At 59.3% G+C, this 14907-nt stretch overlaps 1 protein-coding gene across 34 annotated transcripts in view; it reads left to right on the forward strand.

Moving 5' to 3' along the window:
- Positions 1–14907, forward strand: part of DYSF (dysferlin) — a 209874-nt gene that overhangs the window by 91480 nt on the left and 103487 nt on the right. For all 34 annotated transcript variants that reach the window (XM_044392323.3, XM_044392349.3, XM_026483173.4 and 31 more), the window contains 7 exons: positions 462–586; positions 2546–2652; positions 7730–7922; positions 10006–10161; positions 13570–13701; positions 13792–13958; positions 14771–14885. In XM_044392323.3, coding sequence (XP_044248258.2) covers positions 462–586; positions 2546–2652; positions 7730–7922; positions 10006–10161; positions 13570–13701; positions 13792–13958; positions 14771–14885 — 995 coding nt within the window. The remainder of the gene's footprint in view (positions 1–461; positions 587–2545; positions 2653–7729; positions 7923–10005; positions 10162–13569; positions 13702–13791; positions 13959–14770; positions 14886–14907) is intronic.

A 14907-nucleotide genomic window follows, 5' to 3' on the forward strand; every position in this document is an offset into this window, starting at 1 on the left:
CCTGGCGCAGGCAACCCCGTTTGGGGTAACTCGCTGCTCTGTTCCCCCGGGGCCGCCCACCACTCCCCACTCCCCTCCGGGTGGGTCTCTGCTGCCAGGACCACAGTTTGGGCTCCCGAAACGGGCTGTGGTCAGCACTGATCCTGACCCAGGGCCATAGTTGATTTCATGGTGGCTATTTGGCTTCGTGTAGAGATTTTGGAGAGTGTGGGTTTCCCAGGGTCCTTCCAGCAGCCCCTCTAGATGTGCTCAAGAGCCGTCAAGAGCGTGGCGCTGACCGTACCACAGATGAAGGGAGCTCAGGCACCCTGTGCGGCCACTGGGGAATCTGGGCCACGCGTGTATGTCCTCGGGGATTCGTAGTGGGAGGCAGCAGGTGTCTGAATCTGTCCCGCCCTTGGTCCCCTGCCCGCCCGCCCCTGCACTCCTGGCTCAGGACCAGGCCCTTCGCGTCCTTCCAGGGTGCCACTACTACTACTTGCCCTGGGGCAACGTGAAGCCCGTGGTGGTGCTGTCATCCTACTGGGAGGACATCAGCCACAGAGTTGAGGCTCAGAACCAGCTGCTCAGGATCGCGGACCGGCTGGTGAGTGGAAGCTGCCTCACCCCTGCACACCCCTTGAGGCTGCACCATGCCCCCACGGGTGTCCATAGACCAGGCCCCCAGGGGTGCACGCCCTTACCCACAGCTATGCCTGCAGACTCTCACGATGCCTGGGGTCCCTTGTGTCCTGACCATGGCTTGCCGGGTTGGAGATCTAGTCCTGCTAGTGGGAAGGGAGGAGAGGGAGCACGAATGATCTGGGGGTCCAGTGAGGTAGGAGACAGTGCAGAGAAGGAGTGGAGAGGCACAAAGCTGGAGCAGCAGGACGGAGCCTTGCACCCATTCACGCACGCACGCCCGCGTTCATTCATCAAATGCCTTCGCTTCCGACCACACGCCGGGGTTTGTGCTGGAGGCTTGCGGCCACAAGGGGGACTTGGACAAGGGGCTGCCCTGCCTTCAGGGGCCAGATTAGTGAGGGCAAGCGCAGGTTCACCCACACCCTCATACGGAGGGTGACACCCAAGGGCCAGTGACATTCCAGGAGTGCCCTGAGGAAGGGCGGGCACTCAGAGGAGGGAGAGGGCCAAGGGGCATCAGGAGGGCATCGCAGAGGTAGCGAGGAGACGGGAGGCAGGAGCCCTGTTAGGCCGCCATGGCCAGTGGTCTGGGAGCAGTGACAAGCACTGGGCAGGAGGGGACCTCGGGGACAAAGCTGGAGGACTTGGTGGCTGGGGAGTTGGGAAGGCAGGGAGAAGTAGAGTGTGTGAGGTCAGGCAGTGAGCTGTGCTTCAGAGGTGACCAGGGGATCCCCTGGGGCTTCCCCGTGATGCCGAGAGCTGAGGGCCCGATGCTCGGCCATAGAGTGGAGGAGAACGAAGCGGACAGAGGTGTGGAGACCAAGGGTGGGTAGCTGGTGATCCTGGGGGTGACTCCAGGCTGCGTCTGTGTGTGTCTGACGTGAAGTATACCCCACGGGAACCTGGGGGAGGCAGGTGTGGCCGCGCTGTTGGAATGAGCCAGGAGCAGTGGGGTGGGGGGAAGGGGTTGCAGAGGCTCGGGCATGTCTGTGAGCAAAGCAAGGAGGACAGGGGAGGGGAAGGGGAGGACGGTGGTCTTGGATGGGCAGAAAGGGGATGCCGGCTTATGTGAAGGCATGGCGGCCAGGCTTCCTGAGACTGGCAGCTCTTGGGGAGGGAGGAGACCAGCCAGCACCCAGGTTCTGGAGGACTTGGAGTCCTTCCTCTGCAAGTCCAGACTCCATCTTCTGGGGTGGCCGTTCTCTCACAAGACACTCCCTGGGGGCCTGTGTTCTTCCCAAGGCCTGTCCTCCGCATGGCACAGACTCACGGAGGCCGATGGGTGGGGAGGGGACCCGAGGGAACAGAGGGGCAAGCCCTTGACCTGACAGATATTCTGTGAGCGCTCTCCCAGCTCAGGGCTGAGGCCCGCGGAGACAGCTGCAGAGGGGCTCCATAGGAGACGGACGTGACCTGGGAGTGACTGGGCCGCGCTTTTGGAGAGGGAACTCTCTGTTATTGGAGGTGGTCTGAGTGTTCCTGAAGGAAGGAGGGGCTCGAGCCTGCTTGGGCAGGAGGATTTGGGAGGGATAGAACATTCCAGGTGGGGACTGGTGTGGGCTCAGAGGGTCTCTCCCCTGTGAGATGGCAGACCGGCTGGAGGGGCCCTGGGAGGAGCGGAAGGCAGCAGAGTTCTGTGGGAGCCTGCACATGGCACTCAAGGCCTTGTAACCAGGCCTGAGGTTGGAGTCCCAGGCTTGGGAATTTGGATCTGTTTGGCATGGGGAGCCCTGGAAGGTTCTTGAGGTAAGACAGATCCCGGTTTCTTACATCCGGGCTCTGCCTTCTCTGTTCGCACTGTTCTCTCCTTTGGTTCAGGGCGTCAGTGTCAGATTTCGGTGACAGGGCCTAGGGGTTGCGAGTCTGGTGTGTACCTTCCACCCGCAGGGATGGTCCCAACCCTTGCCTGCCTGTTCCACAGGAAGCTGCCCTGGAGCAAGTCCACTTGGCCGTGAAGGCGCAGTGCAACGCCGAGGACGTGGACTCCCTGTTGGCTCAGCTGATGGATGAGCTCATCTCAGACTGCAGGTAGGGGGGGATCCTGGCACCCACGCGCCCTCCCCTCCTGGCTCAGCGAGGCCCTTTCCCTGGGAGTGTTCGTGTGTGGCAGTGAGCGGCGGCACGTCTCCCCAGCCACGCTTGGCCAGCAGTCCAGCCCGTGCTGAGTCCAAAGGTGGCGGAGCCAGCGCGGGGAGTTGAAAAGGTGACATTTAGAGCAGGTCATAAATCTCCCTGCAGCGGCGGCAGCTGTGGGCCCGGGGCGGCCCGGCTCACCTGAATGGGGAGCATTGTGTCTCTGATCCCCGACCTCTTAGTTCCCTGATGGAATCTCCAGGAGGAGCTGGCTGGTGGGGGTGACGGTGCCCCTCCTCCCCAAGGCCACGTTGGGGACCACGGCTTCCACTTAGCCTTCTATCGACTTCAGGAAAAGAGGGCTCTGGGGGTGATGGGGAATGGGGCTGCTCAGGGGCCCAGCGGAAGGGGAGGCATCTTGGCATCTCCTCCCCTGCTGGGCAATTTGGGGCTCACCACCCACCTGCTCTGAGCCTTGCTTTCTTCATCTTCAACCTCACGTTAAGAATAACTGCTTATAATAGCACATAAGCAAAATGCTTGGTCCTTTAGGAAGTATGTAATAGATGGTAGCTGTAATTACTGTTAGGAAGAAGTGTCAGGAGACTTAGGTTCTTGTCCCTCTAACCAGCACTGTGGCTTTGGGCAGCTTCACTCCTCTGGACCTCAGTTTTCTCAGCTGTGAAATGGACCTAATGATACATAGTTGCCTTTCTGCTGTCTGCTGGGTTAAGGGTAAATGTATGAAAGTGTATTCTAGGCTCCCCTCAATCTTATCATCCCGCCTTCTCCTGAGTGTCCGAGAAGTGCCTTCACACTCTGTCTGATGAAGAGCCCCTTCTTGTCCTTCGTACCCCAGCTGGGAAGTGCATCTTTATCAAACTTTATCAAACAAAACATTACCCCAAAGAACCCACCACCGGCCAGCACAGCCCAGGGGTGGAATTCCAGGCAGGTCATCCACGCATTCCCAAACCTTCCTAGAGCCTAAAGCATATTGACCAGGCTGCAGCTTCAGCCCCCTCCAGAGGTGACAGATGCGAAAGTGAGCAAGGAAGCAGAGTGTGTTGGGGAGCTGGAGGCATGTGCTGCAGGAGCTCGGGGCAGGTGCGTTGCACTCAGACTCAATTCCGGGGGGCTTCCTGGAGAGGGGGATGCTCCCTACGCGAACTTGAAGGAGGAGTAGCAGCCTTTGGAGACGGGACTGCCCAGGCAAAGGTGCAAAGCCTGCAATGCCTGCCGTGTCCATGGGTTGTCAGGGGAAGAGGAAGCCCAAATGGGATAGCTAGGCCTCAGGGGTCCACTGTGGTAAGCTCAGCCCTGGGAGGCTTGCGGGGGCCACGGGGATCCCCATGGTTCAGATGCTCGTTCTGGCTGCAGGGTGAGGGCTGTGTTGGTGGTGGTGGTGAGGGGACACTGGACAAAGGTGTCACCTAAGCCAGGGACATGGGGAGGGCTGGGGGCTGAGAGAGGCAGAGGGCCCTGTGGACTCTGTAGGGGGCATAACGACCACAGCCTCCTAATGAGCACTTGCCGTGCGCGGTGCTGTTTATGAGCACTTTACACGTGAGAACTAGCCATAAGCACCTTACGAGCTGGGAAGGAGAGAGGTCCACGCTTCATAGACGAGAAAACTGAGGCACGGAGAGGTTCGTTAACTTGCTCAGATTCAGTCTTCTCCAAGCGGCTGAGCCCGTGGCTGTATCACTCTCTAATGAACAGGATTTGCTGGTGGGTTAGATGTGGGGGCCCAAGGAAGGTGCAGAGTGATCCCCCAGCTCGGGCCAGAGCAGCTGGGTGGACAGCAGGGCCATTCTCAGGGGTCTGTGGGAGAAGAGCAGCTTCTGGGGAAGACGAGGAGCTTAGGACTGGCCGTGTTGGTGGGAGGTACCCGAGGGCATCTGTGGTCTGGAGGTTGGAGGACAGAGTGAAGCTGGAGGGGCACACGGGAGGGGGGGGCAGTCAGTGTGGAGAGGGGCTCCAAGTGACTCGCCGTATACCACTGGCCTGGCCTGACAGCCCGTGTATGGAGGGCGGACCAGGCTCTGGGTTCTCCCTGCAGCACTGCTCATGACTGATGTGTTATGTGGACCTTGGCAGGTGTCAGGTGCCTGAAGCTTCTGAGACCGGTGGGACCCAAGTCTTGGGCTGCCCTCACTGCCCCTCTCAGGGCTCTGTTCTCAGAGGATTCAGCTAAACACACTTCTGCCAAAGCCTGGTCCCCTTTGAGTCACTCTGCTGGGGATAGAGGTGTCTGGGGGCCTCCTGGGGGCGTTGGCCCCAGGTCAGGAGGTGGGAAGGGATGCTTCCCATCTTCTTGGAATGCACAGATGGCTCTCCAGGGAGGAATACTGAAGATCAGGACCGAATCCTTCAGGCACCACTTGACGCCAGCAATAGCCCTGGGGCAGCCGTGAGACGGCTGCCGTCCCCTTCGGCTCTGGGCTGTCGCTCAGAGCAGCCAGGCACTGGGGCCCCACACCAGTGGGTCACAGCCGACCACTAGCTGCTCCCCATTCCTTCAGCCAGCCCCTGTCCCACCTCCCAAATCGGTGTCCTTCGTTCCACACCCTCTCTCTGCCTGGCTCCTCTCCCTCCTGGCCCCCCCTTCCCCTGCCAGGGTGCGCCCTCTGTTCCTCTAGCCCAGCCTTCTCCGCTCATCCTTAGACCCGCGGACCCCTCTGCCCGCTGCACCTCTCTACCTGGATGTCTGCCAGCACATCCAGTTCATTCTGTGGAGTCTTACTCAAACTGTGCCATGCCGCCTCGGCTTCAGCCCTCAGCGGCTGCCACTGCCTTCAGGAAAGGTCCCAGCTCTCATCCTGATGGACGGGCCTCTCTGGCCCCACTCCCTCTCTGCCTCACAGACCCCAACAGTCCTACCCTCCGGCCCTTTGGAGCCTCTGTGCTGGCTTATCTAGCTCTCGGCTCCCCATGTGTGCTCCCTCCTGCCTCTGAGCCTTCGTCCTGTGCACATACTGTTCCGGAACACTGCCAGGCTCTTCTTGGCCTGACTGGCTTCCTCCTGGAAGCACTGCTGACTCTGAGGCTGCTCAGTGGGGGTCTAGCCTGTTTGCCTCTCTGTTCTGGGTGCTCCGGACCCAGCCCTGTCTGGACCGGCGGAGCTGTTGTTCGTGAGGAGTGAAATGAATGACTGCTGGACCAGTTCACCTTTCAGGCTGGACACTGCCCCTTCTGGGCGGTTGTACCTGGTGAAGATACCCGTGTCACCGCAGGGGTCGGCAGCGACTTTGTGCAGCTCTGCCCTCCTGAGCCGCCCTGGGCCTGCCCACCATTTCCAAGTCAGCCAGGGTTGGCAGGGCGACCGCCCCTGTTTGGGGTGGGGACACAGTGTCATCCGACCTCCTCTTCCCAGTCTCCCTTTCGTTCAGTCCCCACCGCCTTGGGCTTTCCTGGGGCGGGAAAGGGCCAAGACATCTTGTTGGTGACAGTCACGGGTTCTGGCTGTTTTGGGGGAGTCTTGGCTGGGCTGGTGGCCTCCATGAAAATCTCCCTTTGGTGGTCTGTATGGCAGTCCCTCCCAGCTCCCGACCCAGGCTGGGAGCGTAAATCACCCTGGTTGGCTCCGCTCTCCGGATCCAACTCCAGATCTGCCTGCCCCCGCCCTCGGGCCCACTCAGGCCTCCTTCCCAGGCAGGCCCCAGCCCAGGACTCTGCCCCAGGCCCCCCTTTACCCACCCGGCATGCCCCTCCACCACGAATCGAGTGGGCTGGGGACGGAGGCCGCCCCTCTCCTGGCCCGGGGCAGCCCCATCCGCGGCACCCTCGGGGCAGTAAATATTATATTACTACAGGGTGTGCAGTACGTGACCTGAGACAGGCCCCGGGGCTTAAGTTTCCCGAGATGGAGTTTGCGTACTGCTCCCCCCACCCTAAAAATTCAATTAAAAAAAATAACAGGAAAAATGTAGTGCGCCGAGGGCCTGCCAGAGTGGTGTATCTGGCGGCGGCGGTGCCGCTGCGCTCCGCGGTAATTGGTTCTGCATAGCTCGGGGAAATTGGCAGAAAAATAAATCAGCCGGGAGCCGGAGTCGAGACACTGCGGGGAGGGGAGTGTGAGGTGGGGGGGCTGCAAGTGGTGGGGGCAGAACTGGTGGAGCGGGTTTGACTGATGTCCTGTTTGGGAGTCAAGGGCTCAGTGGGGGTGGGGCGGGGGTGAAGCGGCTCCCCCCCTCAAGCAGGCATCATCTAGAGGGCCCCTGCATGGTGAGGGAGAGCGCAGACGCCCCCAGCCCCCTTCCCGCATGACCCTGCGTGTGTATTGACTGACCCCAGAGGCTTGGTATGGTGAGGAAGAGCCATATGAAGGAGGACTTCTGGGGAGCCCATGGGATGGGGAGGTCAGAGTTCTGTGCCTCGAACAGGATGGAGTTTAAACCCAACCCCCACGTGGGGCTGTATTTCTGGGGCTATATGTACCCCCTACCTCCTCTCCAAAGGCTTCCCAAACAGAGGGTTCTGGAGGGGGTGTCCTGGGGCTGCCCCAGGTCGACACATCTGTATTGCTGGCTGCCGGCCTCCCCACAGCGTCTGCAGTGGCTTGTCAGGGGTCCATAAATTTCCTTCCTGAAGAAAGTGTGCGTGCAACAGAATGGATTCATTTCAGCCAAGGGCAACTTAGCACTCTGGCCTGTGCTCTGGGAGAATGCAAGGGGGCACAGAGGGACCTGTTGGGCCCTCTGAGGGCTTGCGGTCATTTGGGCAGAGGGGACACACATGCAAAAAACTCCTAAATTTCAAACAGGCAGCTCCAGGGTAGAGGGCTGAGGGTCTTTGGAGCAGGAGGCCTGTGGAGCAGGGCAGGCTTCCTGGAGGAGGTGAGGATGGAGCAGGTCACATGGAGATGACTGTGCATGCGGGTCAGGCTGGAGAAGGCACCTAGGGCACCCGGAGCACCTGGCAGGCAGGCTGAGGGTGTGGGTTTGGCGGCTCTGTTCACATGTGCGTGGACAGCATGTGCGCTTGGACCTGGGTGAGTGCCGGGCTCATCCCATCTGTCTGTCGCTCACAGCCAGCCCCTGGGTGATGTCCACGAGACACCCTCTGCCACCCACCTGGACCAGTACCTGCACAGGCTGCGTAGCCGTCACCTAAGCCAGATCGCAGAGGCGGCGCTGGCCCTGAAGCTCGGGCACGGCGGGCTCCCGGCCGCCCTGGAGCAGGCTGAAGACTGGCTCCTGCGGCTCCGTGCCCTGGCCGAGGAGGTAGGAAACCCTGCGGGGTGTCTTCCTTCCTGCCTGAGGACATCAGAACTGGGCGGCACATGGGGGACTGTCTGGACCATGATCCAACTCCGGCCCCGTTGCTGGGTGAGCTTGGACAGCTGACTCAGTTCTTCTGAGCCGCAATGTCCCCTGTTCACAGCAGGAAGAGACAGGATGCAACTGGAGACTGGGTGTTATGCGGCCTAGCTGAGAGCCTGGTGTGCACTAGGTGCTCAATCAGTGCCCTCCATGTGCTCAATACATGTGTTCAGTCCATGTCACCAAAGTATGTCGGAGACGGAGCTGGGCCCAGAATCCTGGGGCGCCTGGCTCCAGTTCAGTGCTGGGGTCTGCTTCCCCAGGGACCTGACCCCTGGCCTCAAACCTGCCTCGCTGGGGGCCCTGTATTTCTTGCTCTCCTGCCTGCCTCCCAGCCCCAGGCCTGAGGAGGCTCTATTTGGAGGACTGTGAACTTTGTCATATCTAATCAGAGAGAAGTGGCTGTAGTTTGTCCCCACCTGTATACCACCCCCCTCCTTGCCCCTGGTCAGGTACCCCGCACCCCCAGCCCAGTTCCCAGGGCAAGCAAGCATGCCACAAAGTTGTCCAGAACGAGGATAAGGTTCTGCTCATGTGTCACGGGCAGACCAGTGGCTGCCCACTCCGGCCAGAGGTGTGTGGTCCCCCTACGGAGGCGATGGGCTGGTGAGGAAGGATCTCCCCGGACGGAGTGTGGAAAAGGGCAGGGCCTGAGAGGGGCTTCTGGAGGAGCAAGTCATTGAAGGGGAGAGGGAGTCCAGGAGGTGGGGGACTGGTCAGAAGGGGAAGGCAGCCCAAAAAGTTGGTCCCTGAGAGTCAGCCTTGGGCCCATCTTGGAACAGGGCTTCGGGGATGTGGCCAGCTACCCGGGGGAGCACTCTGTCGCCCAGTCGCAGGCTGGCCCCATGCAGTGGCTGCAGACCGTCCGCTTGGGCTGGTCTTCCACCATCTTGGCCCAGATGGCCCCTGGAACTCTCGCACACATTGTTTACGGCCGGGAGGGCTTAAGGTCAGATGGGTGCTCCTGACAGCAAGGGATCCCAGAGAGTGCCTTTCTCAAATTTGAAGGTGCGTCAGAATCCCCTGAAGGGTTTGTTAAAACAGGTTATAAGCCCTGCCTGACTCTGCAGGTCCCAGGTAGAGCCTGAGAATTTGCATTTCTAGCACCTTCTCGGGAGCTGCTATTGCTGCTGCTCTGGGGAACCACACTGGGATCGTGGTTGGGAACCACTGTTTGGAGGCAGAAAAACCTGGTTGGCTCCTACCCTCTTTGAGCTTAATTTCCTCACCTGGCCAATGGGGCTGCCTGTCCCCGCTGCAGGGAGTAAGTGAAACCACGAAATGCCCCGTGAGGCTCCAGGAGTGTCAGCTCTCAGCCGTGGCCCTGGGGAGAGACCCAGCGCCACCTCACTGAGCACACTTTGCTCACCAACCTTGGAAGCAGGTGGGCTGTTCCCAACGGTTTTTGCTCTGAGTTACTGGCTCTGAGGGGCTCAGGCCTTGCAGTTTTGTTCTGGGCTGGTCACCATTTTCAGAGCCCAATGTCACAAGGCCCAGTAAAGGGCCAGACCCCACAAGTCCCTGCTATTAGAGGGAGAAGGGGGGAGTGTCCTTCGGGAAGGGGCGCATCTGGGGATTCGCTGCTACTCTCAGGGCTGAGGAAGAAGGGTAGCATCGTAAGTGTGATGTCATCTCTCGGGTCAAATCAAATCCTCCAATCTCTGCGCCCCCGGGAGCATCTGTCTGCCCAGTGGAAGGGATCTAAGAAGATAAGCGCTGGGCTCCCGGCAGGAGTGTGTTTTCCCAGGAAATGTGAACTCAGCCCAGTGCGTTTTTGGCAGGCTCCTCATGTGAGCGGAGGCAGCCTCATGCCCCGTGCTTGGGGGTTCCTAGCCGCCGAAGGCAGAGCGGCCGAGCCAGCCGTGGGGGGTCAAGGAGGCTCTCGGGGGTGGGGGGTGGGGGAGCTGGAAGCTGGGAGGAGAGGTGGCTCATGGTGGGCTGTGGGGCGTGGGCCTTCCCACCCTGACTGCCACCCTCTCTCCAGCCCCAGAACAGCCTGCCCGACGTCATCATCTGGATGCTGCAGGGCGACAAGCGAGTGGCGTATCAGCGGGTGCCCGCGCATGAGGTCCTCTTCTCCCGGCGCGGAGCCAGCTACTGCGGCAAGAACTGTGGGAAGCTGCAGACGATATTTCTCAAAGTGGGTTCTTTTTTCTCAGGTCATGATCATATTTTCTCCCAGGTCGTTCCCTTCCCCTTCCATGTCTCCTTCTGGTCTCCACCCGACTGAGAGTCTGTAGGCTCTCGGAAGGGGTGGAGGGCTTCGTGTAAAGCCATTTCCCTTCTCTCTCCCCTGCCAAGTCCCTAGACCCCACACACCTGGGCTAGAAAGTTGGCAGGTGAGAGCTGGAATCACAGGGTGCTGGAAATGAATGAGACAGGGTCTGTGCCCCCTGCTCCCCACCCCCCAGGCTGTCTGGGAGGGGCTGACTCCCGAGGCTGTTCTCAATCTCATCACCAGGTCTCTGGTAGGGGGGTGCAGCCCTCAGGCCCCACCCCAGCCTCTAAGAGCCCTGGTACGGACCTCTTGCCCTGCCTGAGTGCTTTGGCTCCAGCTGGGGTCAGGCTCAGGTTCAAGTTCTTGCCTGTGGGAGGGCTGGTGTCTGGGCACTGGTGTGCCTATGGCTCTGTCCCATCTGGGAGCTGGGGGCAAGTAATCCAGGGCCCCTCATGTTGTCCTGCCCGCATCTCTTCTCCCTTTTCTGTTCCTCCAACCCCCACCCTTGCTCCCCGTCCGTCTTCTTTCAGGGTACTGGCCAGCCTCAGGCTGGGCGACGGGGACGCGAGCAGGTGCCCCATCCTCCTCTCTGGGTCAGTGTGGCACACAGAGCCAAGGCTGTTTTGGTGGGGGTACTGTGGCCTGGAGGCCAGGACGCTATTCAGGGAAATCCCTTCCTGGGCTGTTGACTGCCTGGCCCGAGGGGAGGGTCCCTGTCTGGAGGGCTGTCACGGAGGCTGTCCTGCTGGAGGAGGAGTGGCCTGGGAGGTGGGCCTGCCCCTCGCCACTCACCACTCACTCCAGATGGCTCTGTTGGCATTAATTATAAGCTGCCTGGCCTTCAGCCCAGCTGGCCCATCTTCCCCAGCCCCTTGCTCTCAGCCTTCCCTTCCCGGCCCCTCCTTCCATCCACACCAGGGAGCAGCACCCCCCTCTCCTCTTCCAGGAAGTCGTTGTTGGCTAGCCTCAGCCTTGAACCTCTGAGTGCCTGCCGGTCAACCCATTCATAGATCAGCCAGTCTTTCTCATTGTGCCCTGGGCTGGGTAGAGAGGGCAGGTTTCAACAGTACATTGCGTGTGGACGGGTGGCAGGGTGGGCAGGAAGCCTGTGTGGCCTTGGGTAGGTTGCCTGACCTCTCTGAACTGCTAGCTGTCTTCTCAGCTGTAAAATGAGCATCAGGCTGCCCACTTCACAGGTTTTGAGGGTTGAACCAGGTGACACAGGTCATGGGTCTTGCTGGAACGAGGTGACCAATGAATATCAGTTCCTTTCCCCTCTTGTCCCCTTTTTCTTCTGGGGTGCTCCCTTGCTCCCTGGCCAGAGGAGGCCCCACCAGCACGACTGGAGGCCAAGGTAGAGGCAGAGGTGAGCAGATACCCGGACTCAGGGTCATTGGAGAGGCCAGCTTTGCTTAGAAAGAGGATGGGGACATGTCAGGCAGTGGGCTGCCCCCTCTCACCTGTCTACACGCCACCTGAGGCCCGTCCCCCGGCTTTCCTCACCTCCTAGCATCCTGCCTTTCTATCCCCTTGGCCAGCTCCTTGCCGAGCAGGGCAGAAGGGAAAGGAAGTCAAGGAGCTGCCCGTGGCCGGGGGGAGGGGGGGGAGGCACAGCAGGGAAGCCTGGCTGGCTGGAGCGCAGGTGGGGATGCGCTGCGGGAGGAAGAACCGTAGGCTCTGACCTCTCGGCCCTGCATCCTTGGGGAGACACAAACTGAAAAATGTTCCCCGATTCCAAGCAGAAAAAAAAAAAAAAGATATAGAATTGTTTCTCGAAGTCTTCCCCACTGAGTTTCTGAGCCCCGCCAGTAGCTCCTGAGCAAGCTGTACAAAAATGTTGGCAGCAAGCAGAGACCAAGAAAACATTGGTGTTTCTTAACTTAAACCAAAGTTGGAAAAAATGAGCACCAGTAGAGAGGGAGAGGAGCCCCAAACTAGACATTTCTTTATTTGCTGTTGCTATTTTGGGTCCGGCAGGCTGGCCCCGTCTGGGGGAGGGCAGGGGAGAGACGGGGGGTGGAGGGGGAAGGGGGGGTCAGGCATTCCTGCCATCTCCCTGGGGCTGGCGGTTTGGAGGGAAAAAGGCCACTCACCACCCCAGGGAGGGGACAGCTGAAGTGAACGGTCATGGGAGGTTGCCCAGAGGGTGACATGTGGGGTCAGGGCCTCCTCCAGGCTGCACCGAGGATGAACCAAAAGCAGAGAGGCTGGGTGAAGGGGGGAGACTGTCTATTGCACCCCGTCCTTTCCCCGTACCTGGCCCGGGCTCTCCCTCCAGGGACCTGGGCCTCCCAAAGCTGTTGGCGACCTCGTACTCTGGCCCCCCTTCCCTCTTCTGAAGCCATCAGAGCTCCTTTCTCCTCTCATCAGCCCCCGTTGCAGAGGAGGTAACCCTCCAGGCTCACGGTCACGACACCTAGGGACTTAATGTGCCGCTTCCTCGAAGGGACAATGTGTTGTTCTGAGAGCGAGGAGCTCCTGCTTCTCAGGCCGCTTCTATTGATTTCAATCAAACGGTGGAGTAGATGTGGACAATAAATGTTTTCTGTTGGGTTGTTGTGGTTACTGCATTCTGGCAGAGCCTCTGAAGGTTTCAAGGTAATAAGCAATCGAGGACCAGTGACTAGTGGTTAACATGCTGATAAGCGCTTGAAAGGAGAGCGGTATCAGATGGTACGCCAACATCGAGCCAAAACAAAAATAACGAAAACACTCCCCCCCAAACCAAGCTGAAAATTAAGGAGGAGGTCTTAACCTCTTCCCCTTCCAGACCTGGATCATTGTATCTCCTTCAGAGATACGTTCTCAAACTGCGCTGTCCAATATGGTCGCCGTAAGGGGCTATTTAAATTTAAATTAAAATGAAATAAAACTAAAAATCGAGTTCCTCAGTCACACTAGCTGCATTTCAAGTGCTCAGTGGCCACATGGGGTTAGTGCTACCAGATTGGACCACACAGATAAAAACCATCTTGTAGCAGAAAGTTCCACTGGGCAGGGTCATTCTAGAAGAGAACAAAAATGGGGATGTGGTGGGAGAGGGGAGAATGGGAGATCCTGGTCTAGGCCTGGCTCAGCTTATGGGAGAGCACCTAGGTGGGGGTGATGCAGTCTTCTTTGGAGAGAAGGAATCTTGGCAGGTGTGGAGAAGCCTTCTTAATTATACATTTTCTTTCTGTGAAATTCTGGTAAGTTCTCCAACAGGACACATATTTAGGGGTATCAGGCTGCTATGCCCAGGGGTCCCTGGAGGACCCCCCCCACCCCGCCTCAGTGGGGACATCCTGATCTTACAGGGGATTGTGGTTTCTGTCTTTCTCTGGTATCCAGTATCCCATGCAGGGGGTGCCCGGAGCCCGGATGCCCGTGCAGATACGGGTGAAGCTCTGGTTTGGGCTTTCTGTGGATGAGAAGGAGTTCAACCAGTTTGCTGAGGGAAAGCTGTCTGTCTTCGCTGAAACCGTGAGTGCCTGCCAGCCTGCCCTTGCCTGTCCCCTGCCCCCCCAAGCTGCGCTGGGCCCCACTCACTTCTCTTTATCGCTTGCTCTCCAGTATGAGAACCAGACCAAACTGGCCCTCGTTGGGAACTGGGGCACAACAGGCCTCACCTACCCCAAGTTTTCTGATGTCACGGGCAAGATCAAGCTCCCCAAGGATAGCTTCCGCCCCTCGGCCGGCTGGACCTGGGCTGGAGACTGGTTCGTGTGTCCAGAGAAGACGTGAGTCCTGGGCAGGGCGGCTGGGGGCCCCCTTCTGTCCCAGTCCTTTCCCTGAAAGGCCGAAGTCCCAATAATGGCCCTACTTGCTCCTCCTGCCCCTATGCTGGCCACAGGGGCTCCCACCCAAACTCTTCCAGGGCTGAGGGCTTGCTAGGGGGCATCGTTTCTGGAAGGGCTCAAACACTGGGAAGGTCCTTTTCTATTAAACTAAAGTTGGCCTCCATTGGACTTTGCATCCCTTGGTTGCAACCTTCTTCTCCCAGAGGCCACAGCCTGGTTCCTCCTCCCCGTGTTAACCCTTCCCGGGCCTGAGGCCCCTCCTTTCTGTGCCTCTCAGAACAAGGCCGTCCGGCTGCAACACCGTCCCTGCCTCTTTCTCCTCTCTCGTTTCCTGTCTGGTTGACGTTCAACAACTGGGTTTCTTTCCTGTTCTTTGTTTCAATCGAAGTATAACACGGAAGTGCACAGCTTCCCTTTTACATTTCAACCACTGTCTCCCTGTCGAGCTTCGACGACCCACCAGCCTTTTGGTGTCTTCGGCTCCCTTTCTCTTTTTGGTGTCTTTCTCTTTCTTTATCTTGGGTGCTGGTATATTCTTCTGTCTGTGAACGTCTCTAGGTCCCCCTGGCTCTCCTTTCTCTCTCCCCCGTTGACCCTCTGCCCCTCCTTTCCCTCTCCTCTCCGCCCTGTTGTCGGTGGGGTGAAGCTGATGCAGGAAGCTTGGCCGAGGCCCCGGGGCTGCTCTGCTGGAGGCGGTGGGTGTGGAGGGGGTCTTCAGCAGAGGTTCTGACCCCCCACCCGCCCTGCCCCAGGCTGCTCCATGACACCGACGCGGGCCACCTGAGTTTCGTGGAGGAGGTGTTTGAGAACCAGACCCGGCTCCCTGGAGGCCAGTGGATCTACATGAGTGACAACTACACGGACGTGGTACGTGGCCGCTCCAGCGACA

The sequence above is a fragment of the Ursus arctos genome, unplaced genomic scaffold (genome assembly GCF_023065955.2).
Source record: "Ursus arctos isolate Adak ecotype North America unplaced genomic scaffold, UrsArc2.0 scaffold_8, whole genome shotgun sequence".
In the NCBI taxonomy this organism is placed as follows: Eukaryota; Metazoa; Chordata; class Mammalia; order Carnivora; family Ursidae; genus Ursus; species Ursus arctos.